This window comes from Gadus macrocephalus, chromosome 19 (assembly GCF_031168955.1).
Source record: "Gadus macrocephalus chromosome 19, ASM3116895v1".
Lineage (NCBI taxonomy): Eukaryota > Metazoa > Chordata > Actinopteri > Gadiformes > Gadidae > Gadus > Gadus macrocephalus.
In genome coordinates this window covers 10,030,591-10,055,058 of record NC_082400.1, presented here as the reverse complement: position 1 = coordinate 10,055,058, position 24,468 = coordinate 10,030,591, and the positions used below count along the sequence as shown (strand labels likewise).

The following is a 24,468-nucleotide window of genomic DNA, read 5'->3' as shown; positions in this document are numbered from 1 at the left end:
TTGACAATTTGCAACATACTCTTAACTCAAAAGGCTGGTCTTTTCTCAGCTTTCTATTGTTGTCCTCTGGAAGTTCGTTTTCCGCTTATATATAATAAAATTTGTGTGTAATAAAATATACAAACATTACGTTATTAAAAGTCACTTATATTACAAAGTAAATAGCTTTTTAATCTGCAACATTAATCGAACCCGGAACACTGGGTACAAATGAGCCAACATTGTCATTATTATAATCAAATTAGCGGTTGATTAGTTTAGAAATGAGTCGCGATAAGCACTGCTTCTTCTGCTCCCCACCACGGCTTAGTCACAACGTGGATTAGAGGCGGACACACGAGACATAGAGCACTGACGTTGCCCGTGATGACCATGCAGCCCAGCTGGTCCACGATCAGCACGTCCAGCTGGGAGGGCGGCTGGCAGAACTTCTGCTGCAGGATCTGCAGGATGGGCTCCATGACCCGCGGGGTGTCCCTGAGGGCCACCGCGATGTGGCCCAGGGCCCGGATGGTGTGGTCCGGGATCATGTGGGCGTCCCTGGGGGGGTGGAGGACAGAGGGGTCAGGGCGCTCGCATGAGGAAGGTCTGGAGGAGTCACTGTTTGTGGATCATACGTTGTGCTTCTGTTTAGTTGGTGCGATTCCACCGGCATTGCCGTCTTCAAAGCCCGTTTGAAGATGCATCTTTAGACGAATCGCTACTCCTCACCTTCCACTCCCCTGCCCTGTCACGTATATATTAATGTATGTTTGTCTTTTGTGCTTGTATGTCTATATATGCGCTGTGATGCTCTATGGCGGGGTTTGTCTCTGTGTTTGCGTACTGGTGTTTCTGCTCTGGGTTTAATGCATCGAAAGACGTTCTGGTCTCCTTTTATATACCTCAATCTGTGTGTTTTCTGATCAGATGTTCAGCATTAAATGGTCATTCCAAATTCTTATTTTAAGGCAAGGGTCATTTACCTCCTACAAAAAGATAAAATGCTGTTGGACCTTGAGCTGACAATGTTGAAATCTGAGCGGCACTTTTAATTAATTAACTGGCATCCGAGTACCACCTTTAATTAATTCATTGGAATGAGCACCATAATAATTAAATACTTAATTCAAGAAAAAAAAAAATATATATCTCAGCGACCAATCTCTGACTTGTTGTAACTGGTCTGTAACTCAGGAATAGCACTACTACCATTCAAAGGGTGGGAACCAACGTGTAGAATTTGGCTCATACTTATAAAGTAATTGAATTGAATTGAACTGAATGGCCTAACTGAAGCCTGACACACTTTCAGTTGTCAGTTGTCATAGATTTCACGGGATTTAGTTACGATGTTGACACGACTGTGGGTTGAAATAGACATTGAATCACATGTAACATAGGACCAAAGGTCAGTTCCCCACCTGGGTCGCTACAAGGCTGATTGCCTTACATGGCAGGCGCTGCGATAAGGGGCTGAGGGCCACACTAGCCTGACTTACTTATCGTTCTCCTGGTAGATGTAGAGACGGTTGGAGAGGCTGGCCAGGAAGGCCTCGACGATGACACTGTCCATGGTCAGACCGGCCTTCAGACACCTTGAGAGAGGAGCAAGAGGAGGAGACAAGAGGAACAGGAGAGAAATGAAGAAGAGGAGAGAAATGAAGGAGGCGAAGAGAGGAGGCGAAGAGAGGAGACAAGAAGGAAAGGAATATGAAAGGAGGTGAGTGCAGTAAAGAAGTAAAGGGAGGAGAGAATGAGGAAACGAGTAGAGAGCAGAGAAATGAAGAAGAGGAGAGAAATGAAGGAGGAGAAGAGAGGAAACAAGTAGGGAAGGATTATATGAAAGGAGATGAGTGCAGTAAAGTTGCAAAACGGGAAGAGAGATTGAGGAAACGAGGAGAGAGAAGGAGGGAAGAGGGAGGGCATGTTACTGGCGCACAAGGAAATACACAGAATAACAGAAAACAGGCATCCCAGCAGCTCCAGTGTTGTCTATGTGTACACAGACGTTGTGCCCACCTGCAGATGTTGTCGATGGAGATGTCTCGGAGCTGCTCGTACAGGGTGGCCTGGCTGCTCTTGTTGGCGTGGCAGCCCAGCATCGACAGGGAGTGTTCGTTGGTCACATGGATCTTGATCTCCGCTCCGGCTGCAGGGGGATTCAGAGACGGTCAGCGTTCATTAAGGGGCAGGTGGGAGTGAGCCAGGCATCTTGCTCAAGGGGGCCCACAGGTTAGGCTGTGGACATTGGGGATCGAACCCAGAACCTCTCAGCTGGGAGTCCAACTCCTTTCTTTCCAATATGTTGTCCCTAACTGACCTAAGAATTGTTGAGCATTTCAGACTGAAGTTTCATCAACAGAATAAAAGGTCTTTATTCATTATTTGGTGCACAGTGTGTGTGTCTGTGTGCGTGCGAAGGTCCAGTGTTGTACCTGGAGCGTACTGGCTGTGGTACTTGTTGAGCTTGACCAGGACTGGAGAGGGCACCACGAGGAAGTCCCTGAGGGACGTGGTGACCGAGTGGGCCACCACGGGGAACCGCTCGCACAGACGACCCAGGCCCTGGAACAAACCACTCAACATCATAGGCAGGAGCCAGATTCTACTTTCATAGTCCTGAATCAAACGACATGCCTATGATGCCTCATGTGTGTCTCATGTGTTGGGCAATGGGCATGTCACTACTGGCTATGTTCCTTTTTCCTGTGAAGTCACATTATCCAAAGTGACTTACAGTGAATTCAGGTACATTACGTTACCATACAGTGGCATACATTATCATTTAGCATTGTGTAGGCGAAAGAGCATCTTGCTCAAGTCTGCGTACTCATGGGACCAAACCCAGCATGTTTCTTTTACTTCAGCCCTTGCTGCGGTCTGAGGGGAGCCTGGGACGGGGTACCTGGAGACAGCAGATGAGGAGCGGCATGTGGGCGATGATGACTTTGCTGGACGTCTTGGACTGGAGCTTCTCCGACAGCTTGGTGCACAAGTTCTCAGCTCCTGGTGGGGTGGGGGGTGGGGGGGGGGGGACCCCGAGGAAGGGGGGTATATTTAAATGGCTTGAAAAGGCAACTTAAATGGAGTTGCAACTTAAATGGCTTGAAAAAATATTATTATTATGAAACAAAGAGAATAATATAAAATGCCACACATACGTAATAATTTGGATTTTTCTGTGATAATTATTAAACATACTGAATAAATGTATTGGATTCCTACTGCTGCATTAATGTAGGATACATTATTCAACAACTCTATTGGTGAAATCGAATAAGTTTAGTTTGATTGACACACACTCAATTGTGTATGGTCACAAATGATCATATTGAAACAGGGCCTAAGGATAAGTCTTCACATTGACTGGTAAACATAAACTTCCCTCGAAAAGTCCTGTATAAACATTTGATTTGACCTCCCATCGCTGCATGGTGTGTCATACCCAGGTTTAAAACGGGGACCACGTTGACCATGTTAAAGGGCCTTTACCCTGTTCCTCGGTGACAGCCCACACCATGAGGTCCACGCAGGCGGCGTTGGCCTGGCAACGCAGCTTCAGGGGGCTCAGCTCGCTCTGCAGGTGCTCCACGTCGTGCAGGATCCTCTGCAGCTCCGACTGGCTGCTGCTGAACTGCTCCAGCACAAAGTCATGGACCTCCTTCACGTAGCCCGTCTGCAGGTCTGGAGGGTGGGGGGGGGCGCGTTAGGGACGAGAGGCTTCAGCGACTAAAAGCTACAGACTTCAAAACACTTCCTTCATATAATAATAATAATAATCATAATAATATGTTACATTTTATAATTCAAGTAGAATATTTATACACATATAAAACGCAAATTTAGAAATGCTAAATCTTTGAATGAATAAGTAATTTAGCTTTTAAACTGTTCATTGTGCAATGTACAGTATAACATGATCCTTAGCATAAATAAATCATATTAAATTATTATGGCAGAGCAAAATCAGTGTAGTAAAAAAACATGTCATGCCAACGTCTTAGTGATAAAGTAGAGAAGGGCGCTATTGAAGTTCAATAGGTCTTAAAATAGATATGATAATGGATACAAGGCTTCCCGATCTCAGGGACGGTTAATGTGACCTCATGTTTCCTGTAATGCTACACTGAAGCGGAGGTGTCCGTACCTTTGAGGTTGTACAGCGTGTCTCTCAGCATTTTAAAGATGGCCACGTACAGCGGGTCGCTGAAGGTTTTGTAGTACAGGTGGAGACCTGGGTTCAGCTAGAAAGACATTCAGTGGAATGGCGTTAGAACTAAAAACATAGAAACACGATTTTAAGATCATGAAGTTTAATTGGCATGTGAAGATAAAACATACCTCTAAGACTTCTGCCAGAGTACCATCCAGTGTTTTCAGAAATGACTCAGAGACGAACAGTTCAACCTAAACAAACAAGGCAAATTTAAAGAATTTAAAGAAACATTTTGACAGACTTAGGACCATAAGAGGTCACATTAAAATCGTTACATTAGTAGAGTTATAATTAATATCAGAAGTGGTGAACTTGTATATAAAATCGTAAGTGTGATAGCCATTGACAGAGGTGATTATACCAGTAGCGTAATAACCTCACATCGATCGTAATAATTAATAACTGCTTATATATAGAATGAATGTCAGCAGTTTCCTTGTCGATATCAGCAGTGTCATATTTAATATCGGTAGTGTTACGTTAATTTCAGTTATCACTAATATTGCTAGTGTTACCATTTGTATCGGTTGTGTTGTCGTTAATTTCGGAGTTATCGTTCAATTTGTAGTTGAAGTGTCTTTTTTTGTTATCTGTAGTATGATTGTTAATACCGTTGAGTATCGGTCGATGAGTATCAGTCGTGTCGTCGTTACTATTGTCAGTGTTATTGTTCTTGTTAAGATCTGCAGTGTCATGGTTCAAAGGGGTGGTGTGTGAGCACCATGTGCAGCAGCTGCCGGAGCATGTCCAGGGGGACGTCAAAGTCCCCGGGGCTCCTCCCGGTGAAGAGAGGGGACACGGAGAAGCTGGAGCTGATGGTGGAGAAGTAGTAGTCAGGGTCCACCGCACTGCCGTCTGGCAGGTAGGAGCCTGAACAAAGACAAATGGACCAATAAGACAGGGATCTGTATCACAGGGCTTGTGATATTTTGATGTCACATTAATTATTTCCGAAGCATAAGAGCAAAGGGGTGAACACAGAGACATAATCAAATGTACATCATTCAGGTAGGGCTGAATGATGAATCGAATTTAATTCGAAATCGTGATGTAATAGAACACAATATGCAAATTGCAAAGGCTGCGATAAAAAAACTATTATTATTTTTATTTATTTTTTCATTTGTTGGCGAGGTTTTTACCGTTACTGACTGGAGATCAGTAAGATTTACATTTATTTTTCTTTTACAATACAATAGTTAGATAAAGATGTCATAATATCAATTAATCTCAACACATCGGCCTGTCCTAAAGGAAAGAGCGGTTTACATGTTGACTGCTTCCAATGTTGTGTTGGTCATACTAAAGAATGATTTGTTTTTTTAGTGAATAAAACAGAACATAAGGAACTTAATAAATTTAAAAAAATCGCATATTAAATCACAATCACAATATTGGTCAAAATAATCGCAATTAGATTATTTCCCCAAGTCGTTCAATCCTACCGACAGGTCAGTGATTTTTTATGATATAGCTTGTACATTGTGATGTCACATATTAAATGATAAATTATTTTTAACTCAATAATGGTTGTTTTGGTCATTGTTTAATAATTCATTGTGAATTAATGCATTCTGATTGACAAGTTGATCGTTTCTCCCGGGGTCCCCCGGGAGAAACTGTGGGAGGTGCTGCGGGAGTATGGGGTAAGGGGGTCTATCCTCAGGGCCATCCAATCTTTGTACTCCCAAAGCGAGAGCTGTGTTCGTGTTCTCGGCAGCCAGTCAGTTTCGTTCTCAGTGGGTGCTGGTCTCCGCCAGGGCTGCGCCTTGTCACCAATCCTGTTTGTGATATACATGGACAGGATATCGAGGCGTAGTCGTGGTGGGGAGGGGTTGCAGTTCGGTGGTCTGAGGATCTCGTCACTGCTTTTTGCAGATGATGTGGTCCTCATTGGATCATCGGCCTGTGACCTTCAGCACTCACTGGATCGGCTGGCGGCCGAGTGTGAATCGGCTGGGATGAGGATCAGCACCGCTAAATCTGAGGCCATGACTCTTAGCAGGAAACCGGTGGATTGCTTACTCCGGGTAGGAAATGAGTCCTTAGCCCAAGTGAAGGAGTTCAAGTACCTCGGGGTCTTGTTCGCGAGTGAGGGTACTATGGAGCGTGAGATTGGCCGGAGAATCGGAGCAGCGGGGGCGGTATTGCGTTCGCTTTACCGCACCGTTGTAACGAAAAGAGAGCTGAGCCGCAAGGCAAAGCTCTCGATCTACCGGTCGATCTTCGCTCCTATCCTCACCTATGGTCATGAGGGCTGGGTGATGACCGAAAGGACGAGATCGCGGGTACAAGCGGCCGAGATGAGTTTTCTCAGAAGGGTGGCTGGCGTCTCCCTTAGGGATAGGGTGAGAAGCTCAGCCATCCGTGAGGAACTCGGATTAGAGCCGCTGCTCCTTTACTTAGAAAGGAGTCAGCTGAGGTGGTTCGGGCATCTGGTAAGGATGCCCACTGGGCGCCTTCCTTGGGAGGTGTTTCAGGCACGTCCAGTGGGGAGGAGACCTCGGGGAAGACCCAGGACTAGGTGGAGAGATTATATCTCAACACTGGCCTGGGAACGCCTCGGGATCCCCCCGTCAGAGCTGGTCAATGTGGCCCGGGAAAGGGAAGTCTGGGGCCCCCTGCTTGAGCTGCTCCCCCCGCGACCCGACCCCGGATAAGCGGATGACGATGAGGATGAGGAAGTTGATCGTTAGAAATCTTCTTCAAGGATGCCTATAGGTAGATTGAGGCCATTGGGCTGAACCCAGAACCTTTTATCTGGGAGTCAAACACACTTACCACAAGACTATTCCTGTCCATCAAAGCCTTGATCTCCAGGCACTAAAAATTTTAAAGTTGCTCTCGTATTGATTGTATGCTTAAAAATGTCCTCAGCCTGACCCGTGAATCCCTCTGGATTACAGTGTCAGTCGCATGATTAACTCCCAATGTCCAACGACAACCACATCCAAACAGCAGGGTCATGCATCGTCTCTAAGGGGCTCACCTTCGAAGTAGGGAGCTGAGGGGTCCGTGGGAGAGCTGGGCATCAAACCAACTCTCTCCGGACTGGCCTGGGGGGAGAAACACGTCACATTATTCAACTTTTATACTGACAACTTCCTCTTGGCCCTAATAACACATTCCTCCCGGTGCATTACAGATTTGTTATGTCGATAGAAGCTCAGTGCTCAGATGCGTTCCGTTTGCTGATGCCATTCCTAGAGTGTCACTGTTTATATTTTGAAGATGACCACTTGGAGTGAGGAAGCCTGTTTTTTATATTTTTTTTCCTCCCCTTAATAGATGCCCTTACCAAACCATTTATCTGTAAATGTCAAAACGGCACTCGAAAAGATAAAAGGTGTCACAACCTCTCAGTACAGAAGCACACTTGTCTAAAATGAGTTTCGTTCCAACGAAGAGAAAGCAGTGAAGGGAAGACAAACACTGCTACCCTGAACCCAGATGGAGCATTGCCCTGCGCTGACTGCTCTAGCCGGATGCGAGAGAAACAAATGACGTAACCGCGGGCCCTGCCCACGGTCACCACAGCGTCGCGGCGCCGTACCCCTGAAACGAGGAGCTCGGCGAACTAATGTCAGCATTTGCTGCCACAACATCAGCATTGTGGCAGCAAAACGGCAACAGGCCGGGGGCGAACTCTCTGCGCCCTTCACAAACGGCATCATGGGGACATCAAAGCCCAAAGAACAAAGCTCCGCACCGGGGGTGATCGGGCCTTTTCCTGCCGCTGCCCCTAGACTGTGGAACGCCCTTGCTGACCACCCCAGGGCCGCACTGACTACAGCTGTTCTTGAACTAAACTTAAAAAACATATCTGTAAAAAAAAAAAAGCATGTTTCTAAATTGTCTTTTATAGGTTCTCCTTTTAACCAATATTAATAATTCTTAATAATTACTCTCAGTAGCACTTAGAGACTCCTGAAATATAAAGTGCAACACAAATCCAATTTATTATTATTATCATCATCATCATCATCATCATCATTATTATTATTATTATTGTTATTATTATTATTATCTAAAGCCACGGCCTAACCCCCCCCCCGCGGGCGCCCACCTGCTGGGACGTCCCGGAGACGGACGAGCTCTTGCGCTTGGCCGAGTCTTCCTGGCACACGGCGAGGAAGGAGCTGGGCAGGATGGAGCGGAAGTCGCTGAAGGAGCGGCGGCGGGCCGCGTCCCCGTCGTCGGCCGACGCCGGCAGGGCCACCACGGGCCGCGGGAACAGCTTGGACAGCAGGGCCTCCTCCGTGTTGCTATAGCGACCGAAGGCCCGGGCCACGCCCAGCAGGCACGGCACCGTGTACCTGCACAGGTACTCTGGGGAGGGAGGGAGGGAGGGAGGGAGGGAGGAGTGTTGGGAGGGTTAATAGGAGCCGGGAGGGGTTTTGGGAATGGTGAGGAACGTATCGATCCAGATTCTTCCCATTTGAGAAACTCAGGCCTTCTTTATCATAAAGTAAGAAGGATAGCAAAGTGGAAAAAGTGTGAGAGGTAGGCAGGGTTGCCGCTCTTTCGTAATGATACATGTCAAGCACTTTTTAAAGACAAATGCAGGGGTTTTTCCAGGCCCAAAATAAGGCTTGGTGAGGAGGTAAAGGAAAGGGAAATGTGCACGCTACTGTGAGAGACTCAGGCTCCACACGGGTGTAAACAATCTTTTCCCCTCCGTTTTCCTTTGATGCGTTTCAGAAACATCTCCGTAAAGACGGACTCATTGCGAAAACGCATCGCGCTGTAGAAACGCTGTGCTACATATTCCAGGCGCTGGTTCTCCACAGAAAAAAGTGGAGCGCATCAAGGCTACGAGCTGTACACAAACATTCAGTCGAGGAGGAGATAGCAGTTGATAAACCTTTCAGATTGAGCAGAAATACTTTTTAATGTACAGTTACTAATTTAATTTACCAAGGGGCTGTATTTAAAGCAACAAAAATAATAAAAAAAAATAATAATAATAATAATTCAACGCAACTCTGACGTCGCCCAGCAGGTGGGCGGGCGATGACGTCATGGTATGTGTTTCAGGCGTCCACATGAATCCTAACATGAGAACAGATTGGTCTGTTTTTAATTTATCCACCCTGGGACCTAGTTTCAGAAAAGTGCCGGATTCGTCGGCTGAAACGCACAAGACTTATGTGTTTTGACCCAAAAATCGGTTATGTGTGGACAGGGCCTTAGCTTCCGCTCAGTTACTGTGATGGAACACGTATGTACACGTATACACGCAGGAAGTAATGATTTATTATTATCATAAACTCCTCTCTGCTCCGGCTGGTGGTTCAGAAGATGTCGTGAGCAATAAAGATTACAGATGAAAACAAAATGTTTCGGCCGCAGCATCTGAAATACATTACATCACTTAGTATCGCAACAGTGAGCACCCACATTCATTCATTATTCTCTCCTGATTGCTGGTTGGCTGAGTGTGTCACACCCATCCCAAACCAGAGGGGGGGGGGGGGGGGGGATAGGTAACCCGCTAAACAATGCGGGTTACCTAGGCGACCAGCCACATATTTGACCTAAGAACGCCTACGAGAGAGAGCTCAGCCAATGACACAGAGCAGCGATCAGCACATCGCTGTATGCTTCTAACCTATTCCAAGAGATATACTGTAGAGAGGAAGAGAGAGTATCAAGCTTGGCCCAGCACTCCATATGTATAAGATTGTATCATAGGTGTGTTGGAGATGACGAATCACAAGAAGCTCAAACTCAGAGATTACGCTAGGCTAATTCCAAGCACTATTAAGGACCTCTTTATTGGTCCAAGCACTTTCAAGGTCTTGATTATTGTTATTTTCATCTAAGCATTTTCCACTACTTTCCAGTCCCATGGCATCCCTGGATAGGGGAGAGAGGAAGGAGCTAGGAGGGAGAGAAAGCCAGAGAAGAGAAAAGGAGCAAGAAGTGCAAAAAGAGAGAAGACTGGGGGAGGAAAAGCGGGAGATAAAAGAAAGGAGAGAGAAAGAGGGGGATGGATCGAAATCTAGAAAGAGAGAGACAAAGGAACCATGCACTGTTTGCACCTTTGTCATGGTGCTCTGGGTCTCTGCAGGTATCCTGCAGCACCTGCATTATGTCCATCACCGTCTCCAGGATCTGACATGAAGGAACACAGAAACCAGCTCAATAACACACACACTCACACACACACACACACACACACACACACACACACACACACACACACTCACACTCACACTCACACTCACACAGACAGTCACAGACAGACACACACACACACACACACACACACACACCCACACACACACACACACCTGTCCTCGTAGTGTTTCATCCCGCTGGGCGACGTCTGACAGAAGCGTCACTAGAAAGAAGCTGAAGTTCTCCGCTACAGGGAGAGTATCTGTTTCAAAACATACACAGAAATACAGATTATTACGCTATCATGACTCTGTAGTGCATAGAAATGACTATTTAGCCATTCATCCAAAGTAACTTGCAGCTCATTCAATGGCATTAAGGAGCAGGCGGGTTTAGGTTATCTTGCTCACTATGCCTACAGGTGGGTTGTGGACATTGGGGATCAAACTGAGAACCCTGCGGTCGGGAGACGAACACCCAAGCTCCAAAACCTATGAAAGTAGAAAGAGTCTACATCTTTACCCCTTCCTTTGCGCTCGGAGCTCTCCTCGATCCATTGAACCCTCGTGAGTCCCTTGAGCAGGCCGAGGAGGTAGGGGACGATGGCGTCTTTGTGCTGAAACACCACAAGTATACGACACACCAACATGTGATCCACCGCACAGAGTCACACTTCAAATCACTATCAGAAGAGCCGTTCATCCAACGCCATAAAGAGTGAGGCTGAGAACCATAAAAGCATACAATATCTGATTTGAATGCAAACTAATTCAAGTGCTGTGATAAAAATGAAGTGACGGAAGATAAATGATAAAAACGATAAGAGCTAAATAAGAGAGTAAATGAAAGCTCGGAAAGACGTTGTCTATTAGTGCATCACCGTGTCATCTCAAGATGTTAACATGTGCATCTTAACATGTGTAACGTGTTATGAACCCCCGGTACCTGCAGGTTGGACTCCACCAGGAAGATGCCCAAAGCGATGACAGCATCTCTCCTACGCTCATCCAGCTGGAAAACTCCACGGAAGTCCACCGGACACATGCAGTGTAGCTTCTGGACCTGGAGCAGAGCAACGGACACCACTAGTTCAAGGTCACAGTGGGCGGCAGCTCAGCTAGGCTAACAGTGGAGTAGACCACAGCAGACCCAGGGCAATCGCTGGGCAGGTGTTAACAAGGCATTTTTAATGATGAGTGCGGTTCAGGAAAAGAAACGCAGGCGTTGTGTCCGACATATCAAATGTCATCAGTGTCTGGTTGCATCCCTCACCCTTACAGAATTCGGCGTTTGTCACTTTATGTTTCTAATAGACAGTACATTGCATTCCTCCTCAGGCTTTTCTTTCAGTATTTTGTTTTTAGGTTGGCCAAACAAAGCAAAGAAGTTGAAGTGTAGAACCCAAGGCTAGCATGTTCATTAAATTAAGTGCACTGCATAAACCATACTTTTTTTTTATCTGCAATGGCGCAATTAGGCTAAGAGCTGGAAGACTCTTCTACCCACCCTGTTGAAATGGTCCAATTCTGCGGGGGCCTTTGTCCTCCTATGCATTCTCATACTCCCCCTTACCAGATTTTAACTTTGTTTTTTTAATCACATTGAATGACCCCCCAAAAGCATCACAAGTATTTTACCATACAAACATCATGATAACAATGAGCAGACGTGTCAAACTAGAATTACTGTGTTTTTCTACAGTCTATTACATTGATCTTTGTTATGTATGTTTACTTTTGCTCTGTGCTGCTTCATGTTTTGGTTGTGTTGCTTTCCTGTACTGACTTTAGTTCAAAGTCGCTAATGGCCTTTTTGGTCAATGGCCTTCCCTTTCAACAAGACGTCAACATAAGACGGAATCACATTCACCACATACTGCATGAATATTTGACACCTATGTGTGACCCAAACTCTGCATACACTGATCTATAATACGTGATATGGAAAAACGCCCATCACAGCCCAACCAGACAGTGAAGCAGTAACTGCATAATGTTGTTCTCAGAATCCATTTATAGAAATGATGGAACCTAGAAGTGTTGTTGTTCTGCGTCGCTATGGAAGGTTCCCCTTCTCAGATGGACACACAGCGGCACACTCGCCGTCAAATGGGACAGCCATAACAATGCAGATAATTGAAGTTATTTTGGTACAGTTGGGTGTCATTAGGCTAACCATATAATGACAGAGAAGTGATGAGTGCAGCTCTCGTGGGTGCCACCTCCTGAGAGGTGCCCAGTTCTACTATAGAGCTTTAAGCTGATGGAAAGGCTGCCGTCAAAGTAGTTTTATGTGCAACTAAACTGGGAAAATAAAATTTGGCGATTAAGATTGATTATACAATGACCAGTAACAGTGACCGTGCCTGTGTAAAGTATGACAAAAAATATCTGTCCGTCCTGCCTACCTAGCTGATTAAATACTTTGTTTTAACCATGAGTGCTTTGTTTGTTTATTGTCTTCTATCATTTATGCTTACCAGCCACGATAAATACAGAAGTGGGAATATTGTGCCATAACAGAATTTACAATAAACACTGAGGTTGTCCTTTAGGAGAGAGGTCACGTGACGTGACTCATATCCCAAAGCAACGGATCAGCCAATATCATGGGGGATATTTCCTCTATCCGGCGGATTTCTACACTATATTAGACTAAACATAATACGTTCATAGATTATATTTCATGTAAAAAACACTTTTCCGTTCTGTAAAAATAAGGTGATACGTTGCTAGTTGTTGAGTTGTTTTATGTCAGTTCAATGAAAAGTCCCGTTATAATTTGAATAGCAATTACCGTTATTCCATTACGATAGATTCAGTCAGCACTCATTCATTTTAAGGGTCATTTAAAGTCCATGGGGCATGGAAACATTTTGACAACAAGAATACTGAAGTGTCTGCGGAATAGGTGGCTTTAACTAGTATATTGCATGGTTTAACAAAGGCTAAAGCCCATTCCAAGTTCGTACAAAACGTGATCAAATGAAGAATGTTAAATGTCACAGAATATGTCATCTCAAGCGTCAACATGTCAATAGCGACCCCCTGCAGACTGTGTCAGGTAGCTAAGCGGGTTAACATCGGGCCTCCTTGAAGAACTTCACCGTTAGGTTACCTTTTCTATCGGTGCATGTCGGTGGGCTGCCAGGGACCGGGCCAGAGACAGCACCGTGTTGAAGTAAAATCCCCTCGTCCCGGATCCATTCGAAGACATTTTTTTAAATACTTGCTACGATAGCTAAACCAACATAAGCATTTTTATTCCCTTGCCCTCAAGAGGACAAGCAGACTACGGCAAGCGGACGGGTTCAGACAGAGCACAGCACAGCGGGAGCGATAGTGTTCCAACTGTCTGCTCTGGGGTTTATAACATAATCATTATTTCGAAGGAATGATATTGTAAAAGTGAGTTTATGATAAATAAACAGAATGTTTATTGATAATAAATATTAAATTGGTGTTGCACCGTTTACAAATTTATATAAAGGTCAAATGGGAGGTATAATCTTCATTGAACGGTGTAACTTCAGAGATTTAAACAGGTCGATTAACAAAAATATATATAAAGGCTCAGAAAGTCCAAGGTTGCATCAGTACCAGTTGTTTATTTGTGTATTTACAGGTGAAAAGTTTTTTTTTTTATGTTAAATGTTAATCTCTACACTGTTTTTCAATAAAGAACAGTATAGGGTTGCGGCAAAAACTGATTTTGAATATTACTCCAAACACACCGGTCTGCATTATTTTCAGGAAATAAGTTATCATTTCATCAATATATAATATATTGGTTACCTGTTAAATGTCAATCAAAGCAAAGTAATGTTATTTTTGAATCCCTACAAATAAAATTCAAATAGTACATACAAATACATAAGATAATTATCCTTGGACGATTCAAATACTTCTTAAACATATATAAAATATATTTTGAGTTCATTTCCCTGATCATAAAGGAGACCGGTATTCTGACAGGTATTTTAATCATCCTCTTATGCTGTAGATGGTCTGGAAATGCAGACACATTCATGTCACAACATTGCATTCATGTCATAAATACAAATGTTTACAAGAAAATCTGTTCAAATCAGGTCGAATCCGATTTGACAAACCAAAACAAACATAACTTAACGGATACAATGAAGGTGCTGGATAGCCTCTACATCTGCACTGCATGTAACATTATTTCATTAATTAGAAAAATCTGAGAATTTCTAACAATTAATTTATTAATAATTACACATTTTCATTATTACCCCTTCATGTCTTACACAGGCACTTGTTCAAAGCATGACTCTAAACATTCAACAATCAACAGTTATTCCCCTTCCCTACTATATTACAGTGAAATTGTATACTTCTCTAAATGGTACCAAGGCAATAAAAACATACATTTCATGACAGGGTACAATCAGTGATAATTACATGTGTTAACAATGACTATTGTCATGACGGTGACAGCAATTAGTTAAGGCAAGGCATGTAGATGTTCATTTTCATTCATCAATCAAATAGGATTAAATTATATCTATCTCCATATGTTTTCACCTCTGTAAAAAACATATGACTTGACGCACCAGTGTTGCAACTATTAAAAGAAAAGTAAGTCTCAAATACTTTTGACACAAACAGGAACCAAAAAAACATTTGTATCTAAATCTCTTAAAAATGATGGGCTTTTGGTGACAATCTAATTTTCAAACAATATTTAGTTGTGTTATTTTTTAAGTACATGAAAGAACATAACTAGAAATAAACTTTCTAAAGCCCCATTAGAACTGTGTTTCCAACCCCCAAGATCAAGCATTTAGCTAAATAACTGCTTCACACTTTTCCCTGAGCTCTTAAAAAAACTCCTTTTGGAATTTGAGATATATATGTAATATTCAAAAATCCTTATTATTAATATTAATATTATTAGAGCTGTTTTTTCTTTAATATCTATGACAAAGACATCATTCATCAATGCATGGATCTCACAGAGGTAGATAGTAAAACCCAAAGGGGAGTATCGTCTCCAAGGCCTGGTTGAGGTGCTATATAAGGCCTAATCTCGTCTCTCCTTCCCCTCATGCCGGGTCTATCTCCTGGGAAGTTAGTTGGGAGGGTTCAGTCCGTGATCCAGACCTTGTTTAGAGCCTTCACGACTTCCTCATAGATGATGAAGACAATGGCAACGTCCATACACACGCGGCCCAGGCGAGGAACGGTACCTTTGTAGAACCTGTGGGGAACCAGTGGCAGGAAAGTGTCACTACCTTCGAGTTTTGGCATAATGTATGTGTCTTATGTACAATAAATATTTATTGTAATACCTCAACTGTCTAGATGTTTACGTGTACTTTTTTGGTTTATATTCTACCCTTAGTGTGTATAATATTTTTTTTGTATATTTGGCATATTCTTATTTTCGTTTTTTTTTTCCATATCTTTAATTCCAATTCCTATTGGAATTCCAATTCCTATAGCTAGCCTTACCGACCTGATATGAATTATGATTATTTGTATCTGTCTCTGTACTACCAGAGAAAACTACAACTGTAATTGTGTAGTCCTTTGAAAACCCTTAATATCTACACAATGCACCTTACTGTAACCATCTAATAAGAAAACAGAGACAACTTACGCCTTGGGTCCTTCATGCTTCATGATTTTGACGGCACAGTCCATCGTGCTCTTGTACTTGTGAGCTTCCAGGCCCTGCAACATCAAGAAATACTAAGCAACAGCCTACCATGTTCTTTATGTTCACATACAGTGTATGTAATATACAGTATATGTAATATCGGACAGATAGATCCTTCATTCATCCTGAAGGAGAAATAAGTGTGTGTGTGTGTGTGTGTGTGTGTGTGTGTGTGTGTGTGTGGGTCAGATGACAGCCAGTGGAATTAACCCACGCTCCTACCTGCATCCTGGTCTTAATGACGTCCAGCGGAGTGTTTCCGAACACACTGACCGCGCCGGCGATGGCTCCAAATGTTCCAGTTATGAGAGGGTTGATGGCCTTGTTGGGGTCGTCCCCTTTTTAAATCAAAATAAACAAACTCGTCTTTAATGCGCCGGCTGGCAAACATTAAAAAACACAAGCACGCGTACAAACAAAAAGACAAATACACAATAAAGGAGAAGATAAGTTAACACTTTATTTATCCCAAAAAAACATTGGTGTTTACAGTTTTCAAAGAACAGGTGAAAAACTAAAGACAGACTATACATACATAGACGAACAATGCCCACACACACACACACTGTATCTACCTTTGTACCAGTTCCTCATGGAGGTCATCACATAGAAGCGGATGGCCTGGTTGGAGCCCTGCTTTAACACTGTTGCTGTCAGCCCCTGGTATGTCCCCTTCAGCCCTGGGGAGGGAGGGAGAGAGGAGAGAGAGGAGAGAGGAGAGAGGAGAGAGGAGAGAGGAGAGAGGAGAGAGGAGAGAGGAGAGAGAGAGAGAGAGAGAAAGTTGTGTTTATAATACAGTTAATAAAGTTAGTACATAATATAATACATAATACGTATAAGTTACTGTTCAAATAACCTCTGCTTAAATGCTTTTTTAACAATTTCAACTTAACTTAACTTCGAAGTTGTTGTGGGTCAGGTGAGCTGAAACCATTGAAATATGCATGCCTATTGCCAACAAACGATTTGAACACCATTTGAATGAACAGACAACTTTGAGGAGTTTTATTCTTACCATCAACTCTGATGATCTCCCGGACCCCGTGGAAGAAGCCCCTGTACTTTGGGTTGGCGGACGACTGGTCATGGATGAATTTTACCTGATGACAGACCACAATGTTATCATTAAATTCTTCAGACACTGCATTCGTTTTATTATAACTGATACAAAACGATATGGACCCTGAAATATCATACAGACACCAAATCTGCTACTCAGAGTGCCTCAGATGGGATTATAAACACCATCATCACACATTCTATATAGGCTAATTAGATTACATATTTCAAGTGATAGGTCTCACTACAACTGAAATTGTACATCTTAAAGTGTCTGAGTGATTATTTTGTTTAGTCTTCGACCACAAACCGATAGTTCACAGCGGTGGCAAATAACGATCATTCAATAATACAATATTTCAACCCTGTACGCGAAGCAAACACCCATCTAGGATCATAAACGAAGCCGTCCATTAATTCTCCTCAAAAGGAGCTTCCGGGATCACGACGGAAAAAATCAGTAACCTCTAAACTCTAAAACGCCTCATTGTTTTCAAGATGGAGGAACAGCAGGTTATTTCTGGTGAGATGAGAAAGGAGCACCCACCTTCACAGTCTCCATGGGACACACGACCACCACCGCCTCGGCCACCCCGGCCCCCAGCCCACACAGCAGGCCCCGCATGCTGTCCAGCTTCCCGTTCTCATCACGCATCTTATTGCTCAGGAGCTCAAACACTCCAAACCTGGGGGGGGGGGAACACGACCCAATGCACGTTCACATTTAGGACTTTTCCTTTAGCGTTTGATTTTGATCAAAAGTGACTTACAAGTGACTCAGTGAGGCTGGGAATTATCAAAGTGAACTATAAAAATAATGAACTACTACGGTTCGACAAATGAACACATGGACAGAGTGCAGAGTAGCTACAGGAATGAGAATCACTAGGTCAATCGGTTTTTAATCCTATAATTCTTGTTAATATATATAATTAGTACATAATAGTATAATTTCAGAAACACCAATATGGACTAGAAACTGCTGTTGAGGCAACAGAATTTCCACTTTGGGTATAAATAAGGTATTACCAACCTACTTGCTTACTATAGTTCATCTAAAAAGAGTGTATTCTATATTCAACATCACAAAAAAAGGTGATGCTAAGTTAGGACGCTAACTAAGTGTTAATGGGAGGTGTGGGGGTGAAGACATGTTTAGTGAAGTTGTTGTGGTCTTTTTCGATGTACCTGACAGCAGCTTTTGGGATGGAGCCATAGAGCAGCGAGCTCAGGCCTCGGTACAGACCCCTCACCCCATGGCCCTTGACCGTTTGCCCCACACAGTCGCCTGCAGAGGGAGACAGATTGGAGTCAAGAAGAGGGAATATTTCAACAGCATAGATGAAGCAGAGTGGGATCGAAACCAAAATGTAATCTCTCAGGTAAATATCAAGGACTCAATTCAACATTGCAAACACATTTCTGCCTCACCATTGACAAAACCTTTGGATATGCCATAAATTGAATTCCAAACTAAAAATTCCAAATTAATTCCAAAATAGAAAATAAAAAAGATCTCTAATTGATATGAACTCCATTTATGTTTTCTCAGTTTGGGCCCATCATTATTGATATTCCAAGTAAAGGCCGTCAAACCCCTGGTCCCGCTATCTTGCGATGGCAGTGAAGCACGTCATGGTCCCTGACGCCGTAACCAATCAAAATAGATCTAGACCCAAGCAAATGGACACCATGCCAAAGTCCACAAGTGTTTCCTCATACAGATAACAAAGACACACAGTTGGAACCACACTGAATACAGAATGGCTCTTTTCATGAGGAGAATGTCTGTACACTCACGCTTGGATTTACTAAATATTTCTCATATCTTCGTTTTCAATGTATTAGTTAAGAGGGAAATTCCCACTCTTTTTCACTACAATGAAAACCTTTGCCTTTGATTAACACCAGCTTTCCACTTCAGACGCTAAACCTTTAACCACATACACATGCCGTATATTCTGGCTTACCATAAAATACTTTAAATCCTATCTAATACGCTACCAACTGAGTGTTTGATGGGCCCAAAAGTATCACATTTGGACACAAGGTCCTTCTTAAAAAATATATATTTATTGGTAACTCGGTCGGCTAAAACATGAAACCAGGTACTGATACGGCAAGCCGTGCAGACGGCACACAAGGAAATGGTTGTGAATTCTAGCTGCTATTTGGATACTGTGAGAAGGCATTTGTGAATGTCTCATTCGGTTACTAACCAGTTCACCCACAGAGAAAGAAGCTTGACCATGATGAAACACAGTTGGAATCATTAGCATCGGGCATTATCAACAACAACAGCCTCAAAAATAAGCTGCAGTGTAGAAGGCTGAAAAATGTAAAGTCATATCCGAGGATTATATAGGTCAAATAGTAGTTTAGAGTCCTCAAACATTCCTCATCCACTAGTGGGCCGGACCAAATGATGGACTAATCTATCTATTTGACCATCAGGACTCTTCCACGTGTGATTTCATTATTAAATTTTTTTTATGTAACACACTGCTTCATATAGGGGTCCGTCAACCTAATGGCGGTTCAGTCTGTAAAGGTGCGGCGCGGGTTGCGTTTCCACCACCAAAATGGGCGTGATCCGGACTGAGCCGTATTAAGCCGTACTCGTCTCGCAGTACTCCTCTGTTGGGGCACCGAGACGCCTGAAAGGGTGCCGGCAAGTTTGAGCTACACACGTCGTCCGTTATTTGGTCGACAGAATAGCACATCCGCGCGACAGGGGCATAGTAACTCACAAACACATTACCTGCGAGGTATTTCTGGACAACGGCGAAAGCTTATTCTATTGAAGAAAATGATGCGCAAAAATTTGCCGTCCTTCTTGGACGTCCTACATTGTTGCTCTTTGTTCATTGTGGGCGTTCTTCTTTTTCTTTCGCTTTATTAGCAGGCTACACTTTGTGGGACTGCTATGAGGTCACGATGTTTACGTAGCTCGCGGCTATCGCCATATGGCCTAAACCCCGCCCTACCATAAGCGTACTGCCGGCGGTGGAAACAGCAGTCGTAACTTAGCTGGGCTATACTGCACCCTTACTACTGGGCTGAGGTGTGCTGGGTCCGAAGCTTACCCCCCCCCCGGTGGAAAAGGGGAATTAGAGTAATACACTGGTTAATATAGGGGCCCTTTAACCCTAGAGCAACAGACTGGTTAAAAAAGGGGTACTTTAGCCCTAGAGTAACACACTGGTTCATTTAGGGGTCCTTTAACCCTAAAGAACCCCTCTGGTATGTGTAACCATAGTGACTTACCGATGCCTCTATACTTGGGCGGGTTGGCCTTCTCGTCCAGCTGGAGTTGTGTTTTCACATACTCTGTCGGGAAGGTTATGCAGATCTCGATGCCACCAGCGATACCGCCTGGAACAAAACACACAATCAGTCAATAATAATAATAATAATAATACATTTCATTTAGAGGCGCCTTTCAAGACACCCAAGGTCACCTTACAGAGCATATAGTCATCATACATTTTTTAAAAAACAAGACATTGTGAAAAAAAAAAAAAAAAAAAAAAAAAAAATTAACATAAGCAATAAGAAATAAATAATTAACCAATGAACCACATAAAACCACAGCAGGTGCCAGAAAAGTCCCTTCTGTGTTTCATGTTGTTTATTTTGTCATGCTCCTCACTCAGGCCTCAAAAGGAATGAGGGTTACTTTGCAAAACGGCACCAAACCCCTGTAGACATTGAGCCAAAACTATCTAGAAAAATCTATCAAATAAATTCCTTTCTCACACCCTTGTAGTTTCCTTCTCTGGTAGAAACAAGCTCATATAAAAATGCAATTGGATTTTATCTGACTTTCTATGTGTTCTATAGAAAACCACAATAAACAATATTTTGGATTCCTAAAAAGTAATACATCTGCGTATACATCCACGTTCAACAATAATATATTTATACATAGTAGTAAAGAGGACTACTGCCTTATACTTCCGAGCCAGTTTCCACCTTAAATAAACAGATTGCCACACATCTGCAGTTGAACAGCAAATACAACCGAGGCCTCTGATTGGCTGAGTTAATCACAGCATGACTGCCCACAAGATACTCCCCCCTTGGTCGAGTCCAACAAGGGAAATACTTATCTCGGCAAAAGAGGATGTAGGATTCAAATAGTGTAATTAACTCTCAATACTCAATATTCCCATAAATATATCTGATCCAAACATAAGGGGAGCATCTTATAAATATAAATCATATGATTATCTTATGGTATCATAACTATAGAGTTCACAACTTGCTGCCAGTTTCAAGGATTACAAAATGATTCAAGTCACAAATTGATGCACCTTGTTTAACTTTTAAATCCTATGTACTACTTTACACTATTAAGTTGTCTTCTTTTTTTTATGCGGGGGGCAGAAACGTTGTTGGTATCTCTTGTCTTGATGAACCAGACATTGACCATTGAACACTACGCATTTTGAGCGTGACATTATTGCCTCAACCTTGTACCTCATTCAGAACACCTGATGAGCCCCCCCCCCGTCCCAGATCAGACCTTGAACAAAAAGCCTGCATGCGCTCCACCACCCTGACATCATGCATGGCATTGCATCACCGGGGCCGTCCTGCACTACACCGGATCGTGCAATGTGTGCAGAGCGTGTGCCGTTAATAGTGGGTGGTGCAATGTGTGCAGAGCGTGTGCCGTTAATAGTGGGTGGTGCAATGTGTGCAGTGCGTGTGCCGTTAATAGTGGGTGGTGCAATGTGTGCAGAGCGTGTGCCGTTAATAGTGGGTGGTGCATTCCAATCTGCTTTCATTTATTCCCAGTTAGAGGAAGAAATGAATTTCCGGATCAAAACGCATCAAACTCCTTCAGCATAGAAACTAAAAACAGACACACAAGCGTAAGCTGTGAAATACAGAAATGTACCTTTTCTAACCGTACATTCCCCCCCCCCCCCCCCCCCCCCCCCCCCCCCTCCACACACACACACACACACACACACACACACACACACACACACACACACACACACACACACACACACACACACACACACACACACACACACACACACACACACACACACACACACACACACACACACACACACAGGATGACCAGTGTGGAAAGGCATAGGGGACATCAAGGCCAACATACCGGTAGACTAAACCAACAGGTTTTGACTTGGGTAGCTTTTAGACTCGAGATTGACTGAAAGCTTGTTTAGCAATTTATAACGACTCAGTGATACAAAAACAAATACATTTTCTACACGTATGAATATGACCTTCACAATAGTCATCTGAATGTAAATTATTCTGTAATGATTTTACATTTGACTAATTGGTCAAAGTCAATCGGTTAGTGAGTGTTTATTACGATGCATTGCATTCAATGTACTTTTTATATGTTCATTTTGCATTTTACAGATATAGAAAGGCTGCCATAAGCCTATAATACTTGCATTGGTTGAATAAGGTCATTGCTATGTGGACACCATCAAGACATAACACATTTAATCAGGCCAGGTTCTGCCCTTGACTCCTTTACACCATATTCTGTCCATACTCGTACCACATTGTAAAGTATATCAAGATATGTACACTACACACATATTACTAATAATAGGCCTACAGCACCTCGAATATAGACAATAGTGAATAATTTCTCTTTATTGAATGAATTCACCTGTGTGCTAATTGTGGCATATTAACCATTGAACCTGGGAGCAGGAAGGTTAGTGTTTACTGCATGTAGTTGTGACAGACAGTTTTGTTGTAACTGTGCAGAAGGGACTGGATCAATGTGCTTCGTCATTGTTACGAATGCAACTCGACAGATAAGAAGCTCCGGAGTCATATTCATAATGATAAATTAAGTTGTCTAGGGAATGCTGCAAAAGCCTAGAAGACATGCAAAACAGGGGTATTGCTATTATGTTAAAAGTTGATGCACTCTGAAAGGCAAAAGGAAAACTTAGTATGAACTAAAATGCCAAGAGACATTTTAATTGTTTCAAGATACGAGAAAAATTACTTATGTGTCCGAATAACCTGTGTGACAGGTCAGTTCTCCATATGTCCTGTCACTGCGATGCAACCTTTCTCGTTAGGACAAAAAGGCATTTCCTTTAGAAACGCCCCTTTTTTCAATATAATTAAATCTACAATGCAATGGAAATGATAACCGATATCGACAGACGAAGTACGTTCAGTTCGTTTAACTCTTAACACCTAGTCTTACCAGTTTCAACAACCAATGTAGTACCCTTGTTTTCCAAACTGCAACGTGTCCACAACAAGTACTGTTGTGAGGCAAGTACGAGGGTGTAGCCTACTGTTCACGCTATTAACGAGTTCAGATGCACTTACCTGCCAGGATTGCTTTGCCGGGGTGTGTGAGTTTGGCTTTCCCCGATGGAGCAGCAGCAGCCAGACACTGAGGTCTATGGAAGGGGTTCACAAACACTGGTCCTCCAGACATGGTTGCGTTAGCCTAGCCTCACTTATTTGATCGGATCGGATCGACTTGTGTGGCGCCAGGGCTCGGTCTGCAGTCATGCACGGTGGTGCATTGTGCAGAAAGTGCAGTGCGGTTAAATAATAAAGTACTACTTAATTTGGACCATTGGACTTAGGACTGTGCAAAAGTTGATCGTGCCTAGTGTGTACTTTTGACAGTAAAACTTCCCTCGCCCGCCCAGATGTTGTTGGCCACTAGTGTGGGTGGATGATGTATTCTGGGCGGGGCTTCAGAGTTTTTTCCTTCCTCCACGCGATATTTACCACGTAGATTTAAGGAGGAACGGAATGCAATATTAGAAATTGATGAATAGGCAATTCGGTTTTATAAGATATTTTGGAAAAACTAATATGTCACGTAATAACAATGGCCCAAATATATTATTATTATAAATTATGTAAATATTTTATACATTTATTATTATATTTAAAAACATGTGAGTACGTTATAAAGAGGGACTCGAGGGGGGTTTGAATCCAACGTGTCTCATCTGATAAACCGGTTTTTCAACCAGTTCGCCCCTAGGCCTGTTACTGTAATCTAGCCCCCCTCTGTATCTTCATGCTCACGAAAAGGGGAAACAAGAATGTAGAATGAGCAGAAGAATCCTCCGACAATGATAAATGGAGTAAAATGAACTAGCATTTTAAAAGAGATAAGTAACAAAACCAATCCAAACAATGAAATTAATGTGAACTATAACAAAATAATAATTAAAAACACAAAGAAAAGGAAGTGCTAGTACAACACAAATAACAAACGTCGCCTGCTTGCAATAGCACACGATCATTGATGCCAGCTTGCTGTCGCTGTATTGGGGGAGGGAGAGGGTGGATAATGGAGGCCAAGGGGTGGGACAGTGAGGCTAAAACGCCACCACCTTTTGTTGCTGCCCGGATGT

At 43.1% G+C, this 24,468-nt stretch overlaps 2 protein-coding genes across 3 annotated transcripts in view; both read right to left on the bottom strand.

The window, feature by feature from the left end:
* The window catches only part of pi4kaa (phosphatidylinositol 4-kinase, catalytic, alpha a), a 35,613-nt gene extending 21,963 nt beyond the window's left edge, over window positions 1-13,650 (bottom strand). For both annotated transcript variants that reach the window (XM_060038474.1, XM_060038475.1), the window contains exons 1-16: window positions 13,439-13,650; window positions 11,267-11,383; window positions 10,844-10,937; window positions 10,495-10,583; window positions 10,243-10,315; window positions 8,265-8,527; window positions 7,188-7,254; window positions 4,920-5,068; window positions 4,324-4,389; window positions 4,130-4,226; window positions 3,475-3,666; window positions 2,888-2,988; window positions 2,418-2,547; window positions 2,002-2,131; window positions 1,482-1,577; window positions 357-540 (exon numbers count right to left, since the gene is read on the bottom strand). In XM_060038474.1, the coding sequence (XP_059894457.1) occupies window positions 357-540; window positions 1,482-1,577; window positions 2,002-2,131; window positions 2,418-2,547; window positions 2,888-2,988; window positions 3,475-3,666; window positions 4,130-4,226; window positions 4,324-4,389; window positions 4,920-5,068; window positions 7,188-7,254; window positions 8,265-8,527; window positions 10,243-10,315; window positions 10,495-10,583; window positions 10,844-10,937; window positions 11,267-11,383; window positions 13,439-13,537 (1,947 nt within the window). In that variant the 5' untranslated portion in view covers window positions 13,538-13,650. The remainder of the gene's footprint in view (window positions 1-356; window positions 541-1,481; window positions 1,578-2,001; window positions 2,132-2,417; window positions 2,548-2,887; window positions 2,989-3,474; window positions 3,667-4,129; window positions 4,227-4,323; window positions 4,390-4,919; window positions 5,069-7,187; window positions 7,255-8,264; window positions 8,528-10,242; window positions 10,316-10,494; window positions 10,584-10,843; window positions 10,938-11,266; window positions 11,384-13,438) is intronic.
* A 636-nt stretch (window positions 13,651-14,286) lies between these two features.
* On the bottom strand, window positions 14,287-24,072 carry slc25a1b (slc25a1 solute carrier family 25 member 1b). The gene is made up of 9 exons (XM_060038540.1): window positions 23,417-24,072; window positions 20,333-20,440; window positions 18,254-18,353; window positions 17,613-17,751; window positions 17,022-17,106; window positions 16,582-16,686; window positions 16,229-16,344; window positions 15,947-16,020; window positions 14,287-15,544 (listed from the first exon to the last, which is right to left on the bottom strand). The coding sequence occupies exons 1-9, from the start codon at window positions 23,526-23,528 to the stop codon at window positions 15,430-15,432; spliced, it is 954 nt and encodes a 317-aa protein (XP_059894523.1). The 5' UTR covers window positions 23,529-24,072; the 3' UTR covers window positions 14,287-15,429.
* Window positions 24,073-24,468: the final 396 nt, after the last annotated feature.